At 33.9% G+C, this 24,142-nt stretch overlaps 1 protein-coding gene across 1 annotated transcript in view; it reads right to left on the reverse strand.

Moving 5' to 3' along the window:
- The window catches only part of SYCP1 (synaptonemal complex protein 1), a 66,495-nt gene that overhangs the window by 1,045 nt on the left and 41,308 nt on the right, over positions 1–24,142 (reverse strand). The window contains exons 19-31 of the mRNA XM_026713018.2: positions 23,641–23,711; positions 22,451–22,532; positions 21,658–21,720; positions 21,143–21,205; positions 20,437–20,499; positions 19,465–19,581; positions 11,465–11,575; positions 9,794–9,886; positions 9,360–9,434; positions 8,213–8,239; positions 7,633–7,779; positions 4,921–5,061; positions 22–108 (exon numbers count right to left, since the gene is read on the reverse strand). Coding sequence (XP_026568803.2) covers positions 22–108; positions 4,921–5,061; positions 7,633–7,779; positions 8,213–8,239; positions 9,360–9,434; positions 9,794–9,886; positions 11,465–11,575; positions 19,465–19,581; positions 20,437–20,499; positions 21,143–21,205; positions 21,658–21,720; positions 22,451–22,532; positions 23,641–23,711 — 1,140 coding nt within the window. The remainder of the gene's footprint in view (positions 1–21; positions 109–4,920; positions 5,062–7,632; positions 7,780–8,212; positions 8,240–9,359; positions 9,435–9,793; positions 9,887–11,464; positions 11,576–19,464; positions 19,582–20,436; positions 20,500–21,142; positions 21,206–21,657; positions 21,721–22,450; positions 22,533–23,640; positions 23,712–24,142) is intronic.

Below are 24,142 nucleotides of genomic sequence, written 5' to 3' on the forward strand. Positions count from 1 at the left end.
TCCAGGAAATTACTAAAATACCTGCTTTGGTGTCCTGAAGCATAGATGAGAAGATTCTGAATAGTCTTTATTCAGCTTTTTAAACATTTCTTGTTCTGTTACAATACTCTTGGAGAAAAATAATTGTTAAAAGTAAATATTTGCATCTCCTGAATTTCTTCTTTCATTTTCATTATATTACATCCTGCAAAAACTACCGTAAATTATATCTAATTTAGGGTGTTGTATTAGCCATTAAAATGTACTATTCTTTCTCTCTCTCCCTCTCAGTTCGCAAAGAATGTGATCTAAATTTATAGTAGATCTATTCTTTGACATCTCCTCCACAGTAATCTCCATTGCCCATGTTGTTTCTGTAGCATTATAGAAGGAGGCTGTATTAGTCTATGGTGGGGCGAAAGAGACTCCTAGTTTTTTTGCTTTCACACTATTAATGTAGGACTTATATATATAGGAAATAAACATGTGGGCATGAAATACATATTACAATGAATAAGTCCATCAAATCTCTAATTAAAAGTAACCTAATCATATGCCAATATTCCTGGAATATATAATTCAGGAAGTTGGTGAACATAGCAGAATAATGCAGTTCTCTAAACAATATTTCATTCTGTGGAAACAGTTAATAAAGTCTCAGCAGACTAATTAGGCAGCATGGCATTTATAAATGAGAAAAGTAAACAAGTTCCATTAAAATCAAGAACAAATAGGTTTTAGAAACTTCTGGAAGAAAACATTGAATGCTTACAAAAAGTCTGGAAAGAACTCCAGATAAATTAATTGAGAAATTTAGTAGTATCAAATATCAAATCATTCAGGAATTCTATAGCACTGAAGAACAAAAAATATGCCCAGTTGACCATCCTTTCATTACATAAACACAGATTTCATTTCACTTAATTCAATGATTGTGAATGATCATCCTTAGATATTGGAAAAATAATTTCCAAGTGAAGAATCCAACACATCCTACAAGAAAACAGAGCTATGTACAGAATTTTAGGAGGCATATTTGCTCCCTACAATCACAGCAAAGCTGTTCCTGAGCTTCTGATCTTGGATTGACATTAAAGGAAGATAGTTTATCTGAATACTTTCTGGATAACCAAATATAAAACTTTCAAAAAGATATAAAAATATAAATAAAAAATTGTTTGGGGAAGATACATATGAACCATATTGTCCTGCTAAGTCTAGCCTGTCCTACTTGGGACAGCAGAGAAGGCCTACTGCAGATTCCTTTTTTCAAAGAACTCTTGAGTTCTTCCAGAAGAAGAGTCTTCTCTGCCACAGTACCCATCCTTTGGAACATCCTGCTCTCCAGGGGAAGATCTGCCCCCAACCTTCTATCCTCCCATAAGAGCCTAAAGACCTGGCTCTGCAAGATTGCCTAGGGACCCAAAGGAGAAGTTCAACTCTGGAGGTGGCTGCTACTTTGATAGCAGATGCCACCTCCCCTCCCATTCTCTGCTCTCAACTTGCATATCCTTTTTTAGTAATCATATTGATGTTTTCTTTGTTTTTTTCTCTTAGTTATTTTATTGTTCTATTTTACTTTTGCTTTGTTTAAATTTTTGATTTTATTTTTATAGTTGTGAGCCACCTAGAGTAGCTCCATGTCAAGATAGATGGCAAATAAATTTGTGTGTGTGTGTGTGTGCGCGCGCGCGCGTGCGTGCGTGCACGCGCTAACCATTTATTTTATAAATTTGGAACATTATTTCCAAATTTGGGGGATTTTTATGAGTTACTTTCTCCACCAAGACCTGCTGGAGGGATTCCAAAGATACATGTATTTGGTTAGCCAACTATAGAGAAAAGAACACTGAACTGCATAGACAATAATGATGGTAGACATAGACAATAATAATGGTTATACTGTACTATCATGTCTAAAAGTAATCAGGTGTTTAGTATTGAGTAAGCTTGAATTTATAAAATATCAAACATTATTTCATATAGCTTATATTTTTATTCCTCATCAGTTTCTGGAGTTTTGTAAACTGCAACATAAAAGGAAGCAACTTTACATATAACTGAGGCATTATAATTCGTTATAATAGCATTTATGCTCTAGTAATCTTGACAATATCAGGAAAATCAAACTAATACACAAATTTTTATATAGCAGTCAGTTAAGAAAGGGAATGCTCAACATTCCCAATTCGCTTATTTTACAAAGGCATCACTATTTCCCATATAGGATTTTCCTGTATCTCTTCTTTGCAACTGTGGAAGGAAAATATTTTAAACACAGCAATGTAAAAGTTTTCTGTACTTTGGAACTTCTAACTGCTGGAGTAAACTGCTATATATATTTAAAAATTCCAATTTTCAGGGAAAATTAGGCATACTAGGTGCAACACATTGCTGCCTAGTGTTCAGAATCACAACACTATTGTACAAACTCTTCCCTAAGAAAGAGAGTAGGTTAGCAGGAGAAAACCTAAAAGTGTTAATTTCAACATTAATGTTATATTCCATTTAATTAGAAATCACCATCAAGAATGAAATGGGTTAGCTACATAGGAAAATAGGATGACTTTAATTAGTATTTTTGAGGTCACAGATTCAAGTTTGAACTTAAAATAACCATATTCTTCCCTGTGTTTTCATCATCAAGACATAAAACTGTTTTAGGAACATATCTTCACATCTGAATCTCTGAGCTTAAAAATTCAGCAATTAGGGACCTAAATATCTGTGCTTTTCTTAAAATGTGTTAAAGGCAGCTGGGATATAGTTATTACATTTGGATCTCAAGAATTGAAGATTGATAGTTGCAGTTCTCTACACATGTTGGAAAGAATATATTGTATGTGTTTTCTTACTATCATGAATGAATGAAATGAATGAAATGCCATTGCCAGATATGTAGATGCCCATCTATTCACCAGATTTTCTGGCAAAAATGTAATTTTAATAATTTATTATTAATATCCAATTTCTTTTTACAGAACCATGCATGAAAGCACTTTAAGAGCTCTTCTATCAGTAGGTGTTCCGAAATAAATGGCTGCATCATCCATGTATAATATGGTATTTAATTATCTTCTACTTAAGCGACACTTTTCCCAACAGATTTTCAACCATAGCCTTCAAAATTTGTTTGATATGCAACATTTAAATCTTTAAGAAGTAACTCAGTATCACCTATTTGTGTCTACTGACTCACTTTTTTTCCTTTGGGAAAGTTTCTATTATACTTGGTTACTTTCCATCTATAGCTACCAATTAAGAGCTAAATCCTTTTAATTCCCTTATTAACCTGATTTTGTCTTCTGATGTATTTTCTCACTGACCTTTAGTTAAGTATTTAATGCCACTTTTTATAATTTATTGGGATTAAACTTTTAAATGATTAATTGGAAATGGCAGCTGCTGTTAATGAGCCCTTTACTATTTCTAATAAATAAAAGATCTATTTTGGTTCAGGTAAGAACAAGTTGATAAAGATTGGGTTGGAAATATTTTTCTCCCTTTCCTCTCATCTATAGTCTGGCTGCCCCTCCCTTATTTGTTCCAGGAATTCATGCTTAAGTTAGATCTGACCTTAAATCTGATTCCTTATATCAGCTTATCTTCTTTTGGAAAGTAATCTATTTGATGCACTTTTCCAATTTCCATTGTTTCCTTCCGCCTCAAATAGAATACTGCCCCTTTGCCAGAGGGTGAATATCTATATGTTTAAAAACCTGTTCTGAACAGGTTTAAACCTTTTTCCCACCTGCCAACTCCCACACCCATAAAGTTTCATGCAAGAAGAAAAGGCATTTCAATGTTATATTTGTTTTATATCCAGATAGATTAGAACCATTAATTGTCCATTAGGTCACTTTGGTAAATCTGTCATCAAAGAAGCTGGGTGAAAATAATTTTATTTGCTTGCATTCACCTCATTTGCAGTAATCTGCACCATAGTTTTGTTTGGGCGAGGACAGTTTCTACCCAAGTCATGGTAATGTAGTAACTGTCTCAAAATGATTTGTTTTTCCAATCTTTGTTATCTCTATATTGCCAGCCCGCTTTCCTTGAGAGGTTGTGATTTGATGTATCATGCTTATTCACATGATACATCAAATATACATCAAATATTTCTTGCCAGGGCAAGAAACTTCAACTCTCACATATTCACATCCTCCTCCCCATATTCTAATTGTATCCCATCCTCAAGAGATACAAGTGCCTCACTCTCCCTGAATAATACTGCAGATTATTAAAAGAGCCATAAGAATTTAAATTGAACTTAGTTATCATGTTGCACTATAGCAGATCTTCTAGTTTAAGTTGTTGTTAGTCTTTGACATTATTTTGCAAGGCCAAGCTCTTTCTACATAATTTCCTTGTGTTGATTTTACATGTTTTTGTGTTTTTCATATTTCCTTATTATATTGCTAATGCATCACCCCCTTCTCAAACAATGTAATAGGGTTTGCAAAAAAATTACAACAAAGTGAATCCATCAATGGGAAAAATTCAACAAACCAGAAGCAAAGAATCTACTATGGAATCTCTGAAGTAAGTTGCTTGTATCTCCTAGTCTTTCTTACTACGTTGGCAGTATTTTACTATCTAATGGTTAACAAGCAAGTTGAGAGTCAACAAAATATTCTCTTGCCTAGACAACCATCTTATATATTTACATTTTTCCAGTCATATCATCTATACCTTTAACCTTACAATTTTTAAACATTTTCACTTCATTTATAACTTTCTTTTCATAATTTTTATCAAGCCCTGAGGAATACCCTATTCTTGCTCTAAAAATAAGAATTTCAAAATCATGAATAATCACAATTGTTGAACATATTTAATTTACATTAAATATTACTATTTAACTTTAATAAAATAATTCTACTTTTTGCACATCTTTCAAGCCGTTTCAATAAAAAGACGGAGTAATTTTTAAATTAATACCAGGAGATCAGTGTTGTCAGAGCTGTCTGACCGAGAATCCAATTCCAAAATAACTTTTCTTTTCTTTTTTCTTCCTTCTGAAACTAAATTGGTGTTTTCTCTTAGCAGTTTAGATTTTGGTGGTGTCTTTACAGTATATGTCTATGCAAAATAAAATATTAGAAACAAGTTATTATGGCTTTTAACAGCTAAACCATAAGAGGTTCTCAACATTTTAACCAACAGTGTTAAATGTCTCACTTGATGCAATTTCTTATAATTTATGAGGGAAGGTATCTGAAATGATTCAACAAGGTAATAGCATATTAGCATTTTGGTTTGAGCATAAACAGAGGACTTGAATTCTAGGGAGAGGATATGGAATATCCTAATGAGTTAAAGTAATAATAATACCAGGAACATTGCCCCTCCATGGAAAAAAGTTCAAATATGGACATTCCTATTCCTTTGAGGAGTGCCTAGGGTCATATTACATTATACTACACAATTTATGTATGTATGTGCGTGTTTAATCAGTAATTAAATAGTTTTTAATTTCTAATTAATTTAATTAGTATTAAATTATACTAATTAATTAGAATAATTAAAACTTTAATTATACTAATTAAAACACATATATAGTATTTAATTTGTAATCTAGTAATATTATTGTTGGTATATAGGAAATTATGAACTGAGATAGCCATAACAAGTCAGCCAATGGTTTGGTGACTAAACAACACCTGTTGTGAGCTATGCCAGATGGCTTGGATACTGGGCATGGCTTAGGGTAACTGGCCTGTATAAATATAGAGCTTCTGTGACTCTGGTAATTTTTGTGGTTCTGATTGCTTCTGCTTCTTGTATTTGCTACCATGTTGCAAGAACTGTATGGGTATTGTACACATGCATCATGTTTTATATTATTTTATATAAACAAGTTTCTTCTATAAATGAATCATGCTGAATTATTTACTTGTGTGCTGGTTGGATTGCTGCAAACTCTGATAATTATGGTTATTTTTGGAATTCATAATATGATGTATGTATGGGCTATATATTTAACACAGATTAAGATATTGTAATGATGTTGTAATTATTAAGTGATTGTTTGATATGTATGTCTTTATATTTTTAGTTTTATATCTGTTTCCTTTTGTTAAAGTGCATTTTATTATATAATTATATCTGGATTGAAGACAGTTGGATGCAATCCTTTTTTGTTACTTTTTGTGTTTATTTTTTTAATTTTACTTTTTAAAGCTTTCCTTGTTATTCCATTTCCCATCTTTTTTCTTTGGTTGTAATTTTGCATTTTTACCTCTTTTTATGAAATTTAATAACAGCCTTTAAAAAAATTGAAATCCCTTGAAAGTCCCAACAAATTCACTAACAAACACTAGCATCATTATCATCTTCAAACATTTTTATCTCAAGGATAATTAAGATAATAAGAGATTATTACATATGCCAGATATGATACAAACATGAAGACAAAACAAATTAAAAATGATAAAATGAGTGTACTTTTTTAAAGAAATAACAGAACTATGGAAAAGATCAGTAAAATTTTACACCAAGCCACAACATGGGAGAAAATTCTATAAATGGTATAAAATTCTTGCAATAATTTCCAAAATAGATAAATCATACAATAAAATATTGGAAATGCAACTTTTTGCCATATATAGCACTCATGCAAAAAGTCTCAAAAATTTTGGGTGGGAAACATACCACAGCAATCAGAAAGCCTGAAAATAAAATTTTAGTGAAAACTACAAATAGTGATCCTCGAGAACAAAATGAAAAAGCATCACAATTTATTAAGATATGTGCCGACAGCAACAAGAATTTGGCACACACAACATTGCGAAAGAAAATAAAACCTTGCTGACAATACAAGATTTGATAGTCCAAAATCAGAAAATTTGATAATAGGAAGATGGACTTTCATAACATAAATCTAACCACATTTAAGCAGGAATGGCTTCCTTATATACAATATAAACACAAGGCAGATTAAGACACAAATTTTTTTGAAGAAAAAAGAAAACTATCTAAACATAATTAAGAGAATCTGAATAAATAATAATTGCAGATATGTAAAAATAACATGTACCCATTAATACTCATGGAAAAGAGAAAATAACAAAAGGGAGAGCTGTTTAAATGCCTTTTAATGCCAATTTTGTTTTCTTATTTTTTAACCATATTTTTAATTTTTGATTTTCTTCATCACTTTATTAAATCTCATTTTCTTGAATTCGCACTTGAAACCTCACTGCAGCGTAATGTTTATGCAACTGCAATAATAATACTTTTTAAAAATAACATATATAAATTAGAGATTATATTTATATGTATGTAATCATATGTAAGTATTTTATTCTACCTCCCATTTTTATTTCTTTGTTTTCTTCTTTTGTCCGTTTGTTTTATTAGAAATATATGTCGCTGTCTTGTTCCTAAGGCAAGAGTTACTATTCCAAAATCACTCAGTTAACTTTGTATCTAAGGCAGAAGTAGATTTCACAGTCTCCTGATTTTTAAATTGGTGCCTTAATGGCTCTAATGTACCCAAAAGGCTTGAATTAATAAAAATTTAAAAATATTTTAAAAACATTTTTCTCTAAAAATTAAATGGTTAATATTTGAAAACCAACTTCACAATAACTGTCTTTGTAAACCTAAAATAAATGAAAGAGAAATACAATAATCTGTTAAAAAACAAACCTTGGCAGGTGTCCACGAAGACTTGTCTATATATTCTATGTTCTCATTAATAGGTATAAAATGTTGATGTATCTTCTTTTGTGCATTAACTGACAGAGTCTCTGAACTAGTAGCTTTAGGAATTTCTACAAGTGATGCCTGTAGTTTCTAAAATTAAATATAGTAAGAACAGTCCAAAAGAATAAAAAGAAACCATACATTCAACTAACTTGAATTAATATAACTTGTAAGATACAATTATTTCAAAGTATTAGAAATTCTGACAAAAAAATCTAATCAGTCACTTTATGTTTTCTATTCTTTTCCAGCCAAACAGAATGTGAGAAAGAAATTTCCTTAAGGGACTCTGGACTTTTCCTGTCTATCAGTAGGACTATGTCTGAAAACTGAACAATCAGCATGATCATACTTAAAAAGCTAAACAGATCAAAACTAAATTTGATTTGGAGGGAAGAAGTCAGACAAGTTATATTAGGTTTTAAAAAATGAGCCAGACCCTCCTAGCCACATGATCTTGAACAAAACTATTACCACGGAGTTGGAAAGAATTCTAAAACCATGATCTGCATGCTCTCCTTACCTGATTTACTTCTCTGGCGAGGTTGTCCTGAAGGTAAAAAAGGTAAAAGGTAAAAAACAAAGCAAGTAAAGGGATTTTTTTTCATGATCTGTAGTATGTCTTTTAAGAAGTCATTTAACTTCAAAAAGGACCTTAACACCTACTCTCAGCTGAAAATTTAGCAAATGAAAATTTATAAATAAGCCTCATTAATTTTCTAATTCAGTTGAATGGAAAAATTAGTAACCATAAATGTACCTAATTGTGTAAAAATATTAAAACTAAGCCAGCACAGAATTGGCTTGCCTTGACTCAATCATTGTTCCAAGTTATTGACTATATTGTACAATTTATTTAAAATGATTGGTGAATGGTGTCCACTTCAGATTTTTCCAAATTTGCGAACACTTTAGGTCTTAGCCTTTAATCTGTTTTTATCCTTCATGTTTGAAATATATTTTAAAAAGCATAAAAGTTGCTTCATGATTGACAAATATGGCAAACTACTATACAAATTCTACTTCCATTATAATTTTCAAAAGGCTTCTTCTGATATTAATTCACTGAAGATGCTACATTCATCTAAAACATTCATCTAAAAGATTCATCTAAAGTTATTCCATAAAATTTGCAGTGCTGAATACAGTATGCTTCATAATATATTTAATAATGTTTGGTTTAGTAACCATGTTAAAAAGTACTATTAAAGAGACATATTTTATCAATAAAGGAGAATATTAGTAGCTCAGGTTGAAATGAGGGGTCCTTAATGCCCTCTGAACTTGGTTGTTTTTTTGCAGATGTTTCATTACCCAAACTAGATATGCAGCACTGATAATATTATCTTGTTTCAAAAAAACTGCAAAAAAACCCCAACAAGTTCAGACAGTACCCCTCAAACAATTTTTTTTTATTAAAAATAGTAAAAGGTGTTTACTTCTTAACCTTTTCCTTCAGGTATGCAATGAGTTTATTAATTAGCTTGTAATTAAAAATCAGATACGGGCTTATTTAAATTGATATTTTATACATATTACTGCTGGATGACATCTTGTATGCTAATATAATAAATTAGGATTTATATTTTAGTGTCTAGTCATATGGAAGAACATTAAGAATTTATTATTTGAAGAACAGTGCATCTTTACTGTAAGTTCAGAAGACATACCTTCTCATTAATTTCTCTTTTAAGCTGCTCCTGAAGAGAAAAAACTTCATTTTTCTTACAAGAAAGTTCATTTTTCTGAGGATAACAATTATATGAGAAATAAAGTTGGGGCAGATCTTGTTAAATACTCATCAGTTTTTTAAAGTAGTAAAGAGTAAATATAGCAGAAAAAAGAAACTATTAAAAAACAAAGTTTAACTCAAATTCTGGTGAATACATGCATGCCACCATGTAATTTTCACAGCAAAAACACGTAAGTGATTTGTCGTCATTTGTCAGGAAGTTTTTAAACTTGCAGTTTTACTCTGAAATTTTTGAGTGTTCTTTCATCCAAATACTAACCAGTATGGCCATGAAAATACTTAAGAAAAAAATAAAGTTAAAACTCCTGCATCTAATGCACTAGATGAAAATAACTTACAAAATATTCTTACCAAAGACTCTATTTCTGATGATAGTTCTTGCAGTTTTGTCTTATGAAACTCTAATTCTGTATCTTTCTCATCCACTGTTTTATCATATTGGTGCTGTATAGAACAGACATTTATCAGTTAAAAAAAGGATTACATTCTGTACTGATTATGTGCCATCAAATCATCAACTCTTAAGAGACTTTATAAATTTTTTTCCATGGTGAAGTGTCCCTAATGTGAGATATCGTTAAGAACCAAACTAAAAATAATATGGAATTTGGATAGAATTATTAAGGAAGTGGGAAATGGTTGTATATTATTTCAATTAAGTATATTACATCATGGGCTAAACAAAATTTATTTTAATCAAAAACTTTTACTATGGAGATTATATCACTTTTGTTTTTCAGTAAGAAGTACTGAACAGAAATCTATCTGCCTCAAGCAAATCTATCTGTCTCTTTTCAAGAAAAGTAGTGTCTGTTAATGTGCTGCACATGCATTTAAGACCCTTCTGTGTAGCAAAATGAAATGAGAAGGCCATTCTGTTGCTCTCTTCATTCTGATTAGTGTTCTTTTCATAAGGCCACTTCTATTAATCACTGATCAAAACTTGTTAGAAACAAAGGACCTTTCTCTAAATTCTGTAAGTCATAGGATTTTGACTATTCAAATATAAATCAATTTGGTTAAATGTTTGACTTCAGCTATACAGACATTTTAGCAACTCTACCTACTGACCACAAGGAGCAAATTTTCTCTTTGTTTTCTCTTTAAGCTCATTTATAGTTCAGTTGCTGTGGTTTGAAGGTGATACATTTAACATTTGTTGAAGACATGTTTTCACAACGGAAACCACCAGCCTGTTGTATGTTTAACTTGGGCAAAGGTGTTCTTATGCCAGAAAATACTTTCTAGTGGACATTCTAGGTTGCAAGAAAAAGGAGCCTTCAGAGGTGAACATTCTGTTACAGTAACCTTACTGCAAATGCACCATCACATTTCTGGTTAGTAGTTGTATGTCTTCATAGCTAAAAGTGTTGTGGCTGGCAGAGGCCACCTCACTGAAACTGGATATTCCATCTAATTTTTTATGCTGGGCCATGGGAATATCAAACATGTGAAAGACCAACTATCAGGTACTTGTACGTAAGCAAAAATAAAGGGCAACTTTGACTCACATTGGAAATGAGACAGCAGCTACACTAATGGGGGTTGCATGTGGGTGTGTGAATGCATGTATGTCTATATGATTTATGTGTAGAGAGAAAAAGAAAGGCCAAGATCTGAACAATTTTCACCTCCCAATACAATAAGAACAAGCCAGCCAGTTCCACTGGCTGTATTACTTGAAGTTTAAATATACAATCTCAGTACATATGTGGAAGAAAGACACATGTGTTTAATAAAGGTATTTTCAAAGAATATGTTAAGAATTCCCGAAAGCCATCACTCTGCTAAACAAATATTTCCCTCAACACTGTTCAACTATGTTGGCATGTTTCAAAAGCCAGGGGTTGAGGATGATTCTGTCCCAGGCTCCTCAGGCATTGGAGGAGGTGGTCAACCAAATGGAGAGCTGCCTGCCCTCATAAACACAGAGGATGATTGGTTGCTGACAAGCAGTGGTGTTAATGGTCAGTATTGTATTATCTATCCCTTGTTTATATGTAAATAAAAGACTATGCTTACCTTATGTTTTTCCATAAGTGCTACCATTTCAGTAATCTTGTGCTGACATCGAATATCTATCTCTTTCTGCATTGCCACTGCTTCATTAGTTAAAGAATTCATTGTTTCTATCTAGTAACAAGACAAAACATATGACTGAAAGTGATTAAATGAGAAAATGATTAAATAAATTTAATTAGGCTAATATACATTGAATTAGCTATATTTTTAATATAATAATTTTCAGATGTCATATATTCTGGATCCTCAGACAATACCAATCAATATAAGGCAACCTTAACTTCAAACAGGCATTTGGATTGGAATCTATCTTGATTATATTTGATATAGAGCCAAGATAAACATCAAGCTGATCATCAAGAGTCAGACAACTGCGTATTTTTAGGAGGAAAACATCACTAAAATATGATTCATTAAATTTTTGTGCTGCCCATTTCTCCTATAAGATAACTCTGGGCAGACTCCCATTATTCCAGGGTTGTCAAACTCAAGGTCTGTGGGCCAGATCCAGCCCGCGGGGTGCTTAGATCTGCCCCGCAGCACTGCCCTGGAAACAGTGAAGGACCAGCCTGCAGTGCCTCTGCCAGCAAAAACGGAGCTTGGGAGGGCTGCATGCAGTCTTCCCAAATTTCCATTTTCACTGGCAGAGTGCTCGGGCCACCACAAGCCCCCCAACACAAGTGATGTTGAGTTGGTCATGCCCACCCTGGCCATGCCCACCCAGCCCCCGAGGTCAAACACAACCCTGATGTGCCTTCAATGAAATTGAGTTTGACACCCCTGCATTATTCCAACCATTGTGTCATTCCCATACAAACATTTTAACTCATAAAAAAAGGTTCTACAAGAATAGAACTAAGCCATTATGGGCTTTAGAGGTAAAAACCAATACTGAATGACACTTGGAAATATGAGCCTAATATGATAGTATTTACTTCTCAGCCCAAGAGCTGTTGTATCCTGTAGCAACTGTAGTTTGTATTGAAATGTTCCCTATGCAGAGTGCACTGTAAAGGTGATGAGGATATGGGTTACTATTACAAACCCCTGCTCCAGATAGAGCTATAATGGAAACACCAAGAAAGCTGGGCAAAGGTCCTCCTGATCACAGCCTCCATCTGCCCATCCATCAAAAGTTGTGAGCCTATCCACCAAAAGTTGTGAGTCTGTATATCACAAAGCTGTTTCTTCAGGAGTGGCTCTCCATTCAGACTTAAAAATGGAACAAAGAAGTAGATGACTTCAAAACAAACAGCAATTTTGTATTGTTTGTGTTCAACCTCAGCTTGTTTCATCCTCACCGGATGCTCAGTGCCATCAGGGTGCAACTAATCAATATCTTGACAGCTTTTTAGTTCAACTTACAGATTTACTACTGAGTATCATCAATGTACTAGTGGTGTGTCACCCAAACTGAGATATTTTATTTTATTTTATTTTATTTTATTTTATTTTATTATTTATTTTATTTTATTTTATTTATTTTATTTATTTATTTATTTTATTTTATTTATTTATTTAATTTATTTATTTATGTCAATTGCTTACAAAATAATAGGTATAAGTAAAAACATAGTTATGAATACATGGATACATATAAGAAAAATAAAAAATAAAAGAAACAATAGGACAGGGATTGGTGCGGTTTTGCACGCCCCCTACAGAACTCTTAGGAAAGGGGTGAGGTCAATAGTAGACAGTCTAAGGTTAAAGTTTTTGGGGAAGAAACCACAGAGTCCAGTAGAGTATTCCAGACATTGACCACTCTGTTGCTGAAGTCATATTTCCTGCAATCAAGTTTGGTGCAATTAACCTTGTATCTATTGTTTGCTCTTGTGTTGTTATGGTTGAAGCTGAAGTATTCATTGACAGGTACAACATTGCAATGTATGATTTTATATACTATACTTAGATCGGACCAAAGGCGGCGTGGTTCTAGGTTTTCTAGGTCTAGAATTTCAAGTCTGGTGGCATAAGATATTCTGCAATGAGGAGTGGAGAACTCTTCTTGTGAAATATTTCTGGACTTTCTCAGCTGTGCTAATATCAGATACATAATGTAGGTTCCAGACTGATGAGCTGTATTCAAGTATTGGTCTAACAAATGTTTTGTAGGCTCTAGTTATTAGTGTAATATTACCACAGAAAAAGCTACGCAAGATTAGGTTAACAACTCTTAATGCCTTTTTGGCTATGTAGTTACAGTGGGCTCTAGCACTTAGATCATTAGAGATGACTACTCCAAGATCCTTGACAGAGTTTGGATCATCAACAAGGTCTTGACTATTCAGCTTGTATTTTATTTTCTGGGTTTTTTTGCCAATATGTAGGACAGAGCATTTATTTGTTGAGATTTGAAGTTGCCATTTGTTTGACCATTTTGATACATAGTCAAGGTCTTTTTGAAGGGTAGCAGTATTGTCTGTGGTGTTGAATAACTTTACATCATCAGCGAAGAGAAAGTAGTTGCTCTTGATATTATCACAGAGGTCATTTATGTAGAATATGAAAAGAGTTGGTCCTAGAACACTGCCTTGGGGGACACCACTGTTGACAGGTACAGAATTTAATAGGACTCTCCCAATTTTGACCATTTGTTGTCTGTTTGACAGGAATGCTTCTATCCAGTTATGCAGGTGTCCAGAGATACCGTAAGATTTTAGTTTTAGGAGTAATTTGTTGTGTACCACTGAATCAAAGGCTTTACAAAAGTCTATGTAGATTGAGTCTATTGCTTTGCCCTGATCGAGTTGTGTAGTCCCTATGTTTTTGCAGTGTAAGAGTTGCAGATTACATGATAGTTTTTTCCTAAAACCAAATTGTTTATCCAGCAGTCTCATATTGACAGTAAACAGAGTTGAAAAAATAAATATTTGAGAGAGCCCATAAGGCAGTGGTCCTCAATCTTTTAGGCACCAGGGATGGGTTCCATGGAGAAAGATTTTTCCGTAGACTGAAGGGGATGTGGTTTTGCATGCTGCTTGAATCCTGTGGATGGGGCTTCACTTGTTTGTGATGCCTGGTTTCTGGCAAACTGCAGAGTGGTACCGACCCATAGACTAGGAGCTGGTGAACCCTGCCATAAGGGACTGTCCAAGGAGCAGACCACTCTTCCCCAACAATTATCTAGAACCACTTTCTAATGCAGAAGTTGAGCCATTTAAAATATACCTCCATTCCCCAATTTTCAGAGGTAAATCAGTAGGTTACATGGTGAAGGGAATCAAATGCCATCAACAGATTAAATATGACCTAGTGCACTCCTCCTAGCCAGGCCCAATAAATGTCATCTATCAGAGCAATCAATACTACCCTAAACCCATTTTGGCACCTGAATCCTAAAAATTCAGATAATTCATTTCTTCTGGGACACACTGCAGCTGAAGTAGGCCACTGTCTCAACAACCAGCCCTAAAGGGGAAAGGCCAGGGTACAAAGCAAAATTATCAATGTAACTTAATGCAAGAAAGGCCTCCATTCCAGATATAATGATAGCCTCTGTTCCATTTTATTAACTTTTTCACTGGTACTGCATTAACTTTTTTCCTGATTTTCAACCTGTATCTTTGGTAAACAGAAGGGCAAAATAACAGGAATATTTATTATTCTCAGTAAGAGTTTTTTGTTCTTATTATTGTTGATATGAGGTTATCCAAATGCCTTTTAATCTCCTATTGGACTCAAAACCAGGCATCATCCTTTGGAAAGAAAGAGACACTCAACAATGTAACACATAAATTAGAAAATACCCACTGTATATCTTAAAAGGAAGATAGGCAACCTGAATTCAAAATATTTGAATTTACAACCAGTTTGATGTAGTTGTTAAGGTATTGAACTAGAAATATACAGATTCAGGTTTACATCTCCTTTTAACCCAACCTATCTCACTAGTTATGTGATGTAGAGAAAATTAGAAGGGAGTGTTCTCCATCTTGGGAAGAAAAGATGGGATATAAATACTTTTTTTAAAAAAAATGTCTTGTTGAAAATGGGAATTGAATTGGAAAGAGAAGCATCTGACGCATCTGCAAGGATAATTTTGTTATCTTGCAATTTTGGTCTAACTGTAATATCATTCCTTTGTCATTGTTTGTATGAACTCATTATTTAATATAGTATTATCTTATTTTGCCTTATACTAGACCTTACTATATTTTATAAGCAGTATAAGCTGACATTTGTATTGAAATTGTCAGATAAAGTTACCTTTGTTTCCAAGGGAAAGCCTAAAAGAGATTTATTTTGTCCTCTATCAAACTGTAGGTGTGAGAAGAATGAATTTATTCTCGCCCTCATTATTACAACTTTGAGGCTATTTAGTGTTTCAGTTAAAGTTTAAAACTACAATGTCCTAGTTATGGCCATGAGTCTATAGGGATGAAAGAGAGACAAAGATCTAAGCTAAGATTGTTTGATGTTGTGGGTTTAAAGTGGCATTCATTGTTTCTTTCCCTGCAATGAGTGTCATTACATCCTCTATATATCATTTTGCATGCATTTCTACTCCCTCCTTTTCCCAAACTTTTAGAATTAGAATTAGAATTAGAAGAACTTTATTGTCATTGTACAAGTACAACGAAACTGTGGATGCACCTCAGCAACTGTTCGCAATACAATAAAACCAAAGCACTTAAAAATGAAGATAAGAAAAATAGAGTACCCACGTCTCCATTTGCAAATTGAGAGTACAATATCTATGAATATACACAAAATATACATCCAACACTGACTGTAATGCTTAGCTGAGTATAATACACAAGAGATGGATTGTACTGTAATATGTTATTATACATCTGAATGGGGTATTGAGATTTCACATCTTTTCACATTTTAATAAGGTAGTGACTTCGTGTTCAATTGCAGTTCGGATGGCCCAGGGAAAGAAACTATTTGTTAGTCTAGTGGTGTGGGATTTTATTGACTTAAAACGCCGTCCAGATGGCAGCAGGTCAAAAAGATAATTGCCAGGGTCTGAGGGGGCTTCTATAATGGCCTTGATTCTGCTTTGGCAGTGGGATCTGGCTAAGTCTTCCAGGGAGGTCAGAGGACAACCAATGATCTTTTGAGCTGTGTTTATCACCCTCTGTACAATTTTCCTGTCCTCAGCTGAGGAGCCTGCATACCACACACCCAGACAATAGGTCAGAGTGCTCTCCACAGAGGCTTTATAGAAAGCCAGCAACAGCTTCTTATCCAGATTGTTCTTCCTGAGAACCCACAGGAAGTGCAGCCGCTGCTGAGCCTTCTTCACTATGGCCTTGGTATTAGGGGACCAGGACATATCAGCTGAAATATGGATGCCAAGGAATCTGATTGTAGGGACAGTTTCCACTTGATGATAAGTGGGGCGTGGTCCTATCCATGTTTCCTGAAGTCCATAATCAGTTCTTTGGTTTTATGGACATTCAGTAACAGATTGTTCTGTGAACACCAGAAAGACAGGTTCTCTACTTCTGCCCTATATGCCATCTCATCCTCTCTGGAGATGAGACCAATCACGGTCGTGTCGTCCGCAAACTTTATGATGGTGTTTGTTACGTGGCTTGTTGAGCAGTCAAAGGTGTACAAGGCATATAGCAGGGGGCTCAAGACACAACCCTGGGGGGAACCAGTACTGAGTGTAACAGTGGAAGAAAGGTGGGGGGTCAAGTCTAATAGACTGTGGTCTGTTTGTCAAAAAGTTCTTAATACAGGAGCACGTGGAGGTGGGGACCTGCAGATACAGTTTGGTTACTAGTATATCTGGGATGATAGTGTTAAACGCAGAGCTGTAGTCCACAAAGAGCATCCTCACATAGCTCTGTTTGTTCTCCAGATGACTCAGCACTCTATGAAGTATGATAGCCACAGCATCCTCTGTAGATTGGTTTGCTCTATAAGCAAACTGATATTGATCAAAGGAGGGCAGGAGGCAGTCTCTGATGTGCTGTGAAACTGGTTGCTCAAAAACCTTCATAATGGAGCTTGTTAACGCTATGGGCCTATAGTCATTGAGAGTGTTTATATTTGTTTTGGGGGGAACAGGGATGATGGTTGCAGCCTTCAGGCATTGTGGGATGATGGCATGTGTTAAAGATAGATTGAACAGCTCTGTAAGTATTTCTGCCAACTGGTCAGCACACGCTTTAACTACTGCACCAGGAATGCCATCAGGCCCAGCAGCTTTCCTGGGATTTACTGCTCTCAGTGTTTTTCTCACCTCATCCACCTGAAGAGAAAGAGGTGCAGCATCGTGGTCCTCATGAGCCAGTCTGTCCAGGTTCTTGGTGGTCTCAAAGCATGTGAAAAAGCTGTTTAGCTCCTCTGCTGGAGTGCTACTGCTCTCGCTGTTTGTTGGGCCCTGGCCTTTATAGTTGGTCAGGGCCTGTATCCCCCTCCACATCTGCCGTGGGTCACTGTCAGTAAAGTGGCCCTTGACCTTCCTCCTATACATCTCCTTAGCATGTTTGATGCCCCTTCTCAGCTCAGCTCTAGCAGTGCTGTACTGTGAGGTGTCACCTGCTCTGAAAGCCAGGTCACGAGCCCTGATCAGAGTCTGGACTTCACTGGTCATCCAGGGTTTCCTGTTTGGGAAGGTCCGTATGCGTTTGTCCACAGTGATATTTTCTACACAGGTCTTCATGTAGAAAAGCACAGTCTCTGTGTATAACTCAAAGTCCTGTTGTTTGAAGATGCTCCAATCTGTGCGGGCAAAACAGTCCTGAAGCTGGGAGAGGGCATTTTCAGTCAATCATCTAATAGTTTGACTGCTAGGTTTTGTTCTCTTCCTAAGGGGAGTGTAGGCTAGTAGTAAAAGCAGGGTGAGATGGTCTGATTGGGGAAGAGGTTTTGCTCTATAAGCATGCTTAATATTTGAATACACATGATCAAGTGTGTTTTTTCCCCTGGTTGGGCACTTAACATGTTGGTAAAGTTTGGGGAGCACAGTTTTTAGGCATGCTCTGTTGAAATCCCCAGCAATGATATGAACACCCTCAGGATGAGCTCTCTGTTGCGTGGTAATTATGTCTTCAAGGTGACTGAGCGCCATGCTAACATTAGCATCTGGAGGTAAATATACAGCAGTGATGGTAACTGTTAGCTCCCGTGGCAGATAAAACAGTCTACACTGAACAGTCATGGCCTCTAAATCTGGTGAGCAATGGCTGTTTGTTATTTTGCTGTTTGTGCACCAGTTTTTACGTACATAAATAATTAGGCCCCCTCCCCTTCTCCTACCGGAGGCTATATTGCGATCTTGACTGTGCATGGTCCGGTCCGCTAACTCCACTGTAGCATCAGGGATTTGTGGGTACAGCCAGGATTCTGTGACGACTAGCAGACAGCACTCACGAATTGTATGATTGTGGGAGATCTGCAGCTGTAGTTCATCCACTTTGTTTACAAGGGACCTGGCATTTGTGAAGAACATAGATGATAATGGGGGGTTTCTGTGGTCTCTTCCTCAATTGAGTTAGCAGGCCCGCTCTGCATCCCCGCTTCTGTTTTCTCTCCCTACACCGTCTTCTACGCTTGCTTGATCCGACAACAATCCATGGAGCTCTCGGAGATCTTGCTGGCTCCAATGGGATATTGTGGGATTCTGTATAAGCATAGGTGACTTCAGTTTTGAGTTGCTGTCCTATACTTATCAGGTCTTCTCGACAGTACGTTAGTCCGTTGCAGGATGGAGTAAAATGCAGGAACAAAAAGAAGTAAAAACACAAAAAGAAGAACAGACTTCGAGAGCATTGAGCCGCTGTGACCATGCACGCCGCCATCTTGGGAAAATCTTAGGATTTTGTTTCTAAAGTTAGTTCTAAAAATGAGATATAATATTTCTTCTCTCAACCCATATCAATCTTTTACATCTTATTTCCTGAGAGCATTCTGAAGACAAATCAACATTACCAAATAATCAACCTGTAAATAACTCATAAACACAAACTATACAATGAAATGCTGTATACAATTATACCAATGCAGTTTTATAAAATACCAAAAACATCAATTCTCACCTCTTTGAGAAGTCTTTTTTCATTTGTCTTAGACATCTCAATTTCATTTTTATAGTTGTCACTTGTTTCTTTTTGTAACCTATTTGTGTTTTCCAACTCTAACTGTAAATTGTTCACCTTTGAACAACAAAAATGAAAACAACTTTATTCCTATTCATAATAACCAAGGGATATATCCAAATAAGATCATTTACTTCCTATCAACTTTTTGTACATTTCTATAATATGAATTCTGCTTCTGCATTTTCCTTGCAATGAATCGTATTTCTAATTGTTTAAGTTTTCTAGATTTTTGCAACCCAAATATGTTAATCTTAACTATTTCCAAATGTGATCCCAAAATAGTTGAGGAATTGAAATGGACATGAAATCAATGGAAACAAAAGTGAATTTAATGAAATTTTCAAATGTGCCTACTTCAAAAAATATTAAGAATTACTTCAGACCATACTAAAGGTCAGCTAGTCTCTGCTTTTCAGCTAAGCATTTCCACTTTTTCAGGTTGTTTTAAGAAATTAATTCTATAATATTAATGTGACTTTCAAGTAACAAAACCTTTTAAAAATCTCTTATGGAAACCTAAAAAAAGAGGACCTGTTTTAATTAATAGTAGAGAAGCATTATCCTTGAGTGACATTCAAATACTTCTGAATCAATTTTGAAAAATATATGCCCAAATAGGTAATATTTGACATTCTTTATTATACCAAACTAATGTCAGCAGAATTGTATTCGGTTGGAGAATTGAAGCCAAATAATTCTTATTTTCAGATGTCTTATTTCAGCTTTTATTCCTTTAGTCTATTATTATACTGTTCTAACTGTGTATCTTTCAGAAGGCCATAGTATTAAAAAGTAATTCATAAATGCTTTTGTTAAATGCCCTCTGTGTCATACCTTACAGATCTAATTCCTCAAATTTGTATTACTTCTTATAATTTTGTTACTGATGCAAAAAGTAAACATGCCTACCTTTCCTTCAGTAATACTCAGTTGCTTGCTCTCTGATCCAAGTTTCTTTTTCAAGCTTTTATTCTAGTAACAATTCTTAATGAAGACTTTATTTGCATATTTAATTATAAACCAACATTTATGCAATTATAGCTATAATGTACACTTCCTTAACTCAAATATGTATTTTCAAGTCTGCCCAACATCATATGAGCCCATGAAAAGGTGTAGCTCCTTTAAGAAGCAATCACAAGGAGATAGTCATGCTGCACCCTTGTTGTATTCAGATCCTATTATTCAATTATGTTTTTATAAATCTTTTGGTTGATATTATAGAATCCAGATAAAATCTAGTTCAAACATGTTGTCATTGCATTACATTATCATTATATACCATTTCCCTATAAGTAGAATAGTTGAAAGTGTAAAAAGCATTATTGCACACATATATAGCACGCACGTTTTACAGATATTTAATACAAATATCACTTTACTTTATTCCCACTTCTATTTTGTTTCTAAAAGGGGAATGGGCCTTTTTAGTGACCATATAAAGCCAGAATTTATTCTAGCACATTACAGACTGAATTTTAAGCTACTCGTGTGAACTGAAGTAATATTTTAAATTACCATATTCCACAGACAATTTAATAGGACAAATCTGAATGAAAAATTTAATACATACCATATATGCTATGTTTTATGCATGAAATATATCAGTACTTACTTCTTGTTGCAGTACTTCAATATTCTTGATTTTCATTTCAATCTGCTTCTTTAAATTATTAACCTAAAAAGCACAATAACACATATTTCAAACATTAATAGTATATCACATAATTATTCTAGATGTAATCCTATTGTTTGGAAAGCTGATTTGAAATATTTCTTCTGATTATGATGTATTCAAAACTTGCTATGACTGAAGCTCTGAAAATTGTTTTATCTTCAGTATAAAAACCAAACCATTTGTTGAGATTAAGTGCAATTTAAACATATACACAAATACTTATCTGAAATAAAGGAAGATATATGAGTTATTGATGCATACTCACTTATTACTTTTGATTACAAGTATTAAATGCATAGAAAAAAAATTGCAGTAAACATTTTCAGTGATTAGAATTAATAGTACATTTCAATTTGATAGAAAGATTGTTTCTGAGTCCTGAAGCACTTCAAAAATGGATAAATATCAAAGTTCCTATAAAGCCCGATAGGTAGAATTTTACATTTTCATACCTTGTTTTCTAATGTTTTCAGTTGTTTTTCCTTTTTTGACATTTCATTTTCAATATTTCTAACCTAGAAATATATTATAAATATTGACAAATACATTATACAATTCATTACTAATCTAATTAAATTCTATTTTAAAACTATGAGAATTTTTTAACATAGGGAGGTATTTTTTTTTCATTTCCTGATGGCATTTGAGGGACTAATACATTAATTGTTGCATAAACATTTTCTGCCCATTTGATTCATGAAACCTTAAGTACCAATAATATTTTTGGTAGTCTCTAAACTATTATGCTTTTTTAAAATAAAGTGTGATCAAAGTTCCACATTTGTAATAAATCCTTCTGAATTAAACAAATATAAATATCTACATGACAAATTCAAAATATACAGTATTAATTATCCACGCTGTTTCTCAGAAGTTGCACCAAACATAACTGAATACAGAACCAATCATTTCAATGGGTTTTTGTTGTACTGATCAATAATCTTTGCATTCAAACCATATTCTTATATCACTTATAGAGTCTTGACCCCATTGCTACATGTTTTTTCATGCATACTTTTTAATATACCATTCCTATTATACCAGAGTTTTTTTACAATTTTCATGATGTATTCCCAATTCACATCAATATAATAACGGGACTTAGGACTTGAGACTTGCTTTTCTGCACAGTCATTTTTCATCTTTAGACAAACATTCATTCCTTGCAAAACATATATTACATGCTACTTCTTATCATAATTTGCATATATTAACATTTGTATGTTAATCAGTGTGAATTCATACATTTTCTTCATTTTCATCAACTTTGTTTTTTGCTTCTTCATCCTTCTGTTTTAATTTCTCCATTACTTCCTCTAATTCATTGCTATATAACAAAAATTAATAAATGCAATTACTTCCATTTACCTGTAAAATATTTATAATAAAGACATTGCTAAATTCATATGGGAATTGAAATCCATACATATCCAATAATATTAGATTATGATCTAATGTGTAATCATGCTTGCACATATCTGTATTGAATAACTATCTTTTGTAACCTGCCCCTTATTTATTGCATGTTTGAAGTGAACAACTTTTATCTATCAGAGATGCCAGTGAACTGTTTAGATATTTGCCAAAAAGATGCACTGCTATCTCCAAATTGTGAAGATCTGTCCTAATGACAATTAGCATTATATGGAGTAAACGTCCACCAGGACATATTTACTTCCAAATAAGCTGTAACAGAGAAAAAAAATTCTGATTTAAGTGGTTAATCAAATAAAATACAATCTTCAGGAAAGTAACATTTGGTTCAATACTCCAAATAAAGTCCTGGAACAGCTTTTGGCAAGGGAATGATAAAGCATCCCATCTTTTTTGTCTGATATCTGGTGATATAATATTAGTAAAACTAGAGTTAGAAAGGACCATCATATGTAATGGTGTAGAGTTCCAGAAATTATCTGGAATTTTTGAATTTGGCTTGGTCTAGGATGGTTACAGTTTCCTAGTTGTAACTATGCTTAAGTCTGTCCATGTGTTGTGAAATGAAGGCAAATTGACTTTTCTCTACCTACTTCACTATGTCACATATGTGTGTACATATTATGCACTTTCAATACAGAGAAATCTGAACCATCAGGAATATGTTTTTTCTTTATTAATCTATGTAACAAATGATATATATTTGAATAATGTCATCTTTAGCTTGGGAACCACTGGTTCCCAACTTAATACTCACACAACTAACCTATATAAAATTGATGTCACTCCAATATATATAACATAAGACTGCAACATCTATCCTGTTTTGTATTGGACAATAAAATATGTTTTACTTCTAAAGTTTTACACAAACACACACACACATACACACATCCATCCATGAATTTATGTTAGCAGAGGGCATCAGTATGTAAGAATAGAACTATGAAATTTAAATTTTAATGAACATACCACAGTAAACTTATCTTACTTTACCTTACCTTAATAAGAGGTTAGCTTGTTTTAAAATGTCAATTTGTTTTTTGGCTTCTTCATCTGTATTTTTAACATTCTGAACAAAAAAAAACAAGAAAAAATGTAGAAAATGCAAAACTGGTATAAATTAAGTATATATACTACAAATATTGAATGGTCACTTATAGAACTTTCTTGATCCAGTTTAATGTAGTGATTAAAGGTATCAGACTAGAACCTGGGAGACCATGAATTTTACTTCTGCCTTGGGCACAAAACCAGATGGGTGACCTTGAGCCAATTACTTTCTCTCAGCCCTAGGAAGGAAGCAATGACAAACCACTTCTGAAAAACCTTGCAAGAAAACTGTACGAATTTGTCTAGGCAGCCTCCAATAATTGACTGAATGGAAGAAAAAGAAATAGAAAGCTTACTCAAAGTCGTTTTCAGCCTTTTTAAAAAAAGTTATTTAAGTTCCATTCTTATGCATATTTAGAGAACAGTGAAGGCATAGTAAGATGCACTGGA

This window comes from Pseudonaja textilis, chromosome 3, assembly GCF_049901715.1.
Source record: "Pseudonaja textilis isolate UNSWEBS1 chromosome 3, rPseTex1.2, whole genome shotgun sequence".
In the NCBI taxonomy this organism is placed as follows: domain Eukaryota; kingdom Metazoa; phylum Chordata; class Lepidosauria; order Squamata; family Elapidae; genus Pseudonaja; species Pseudonaja textilis.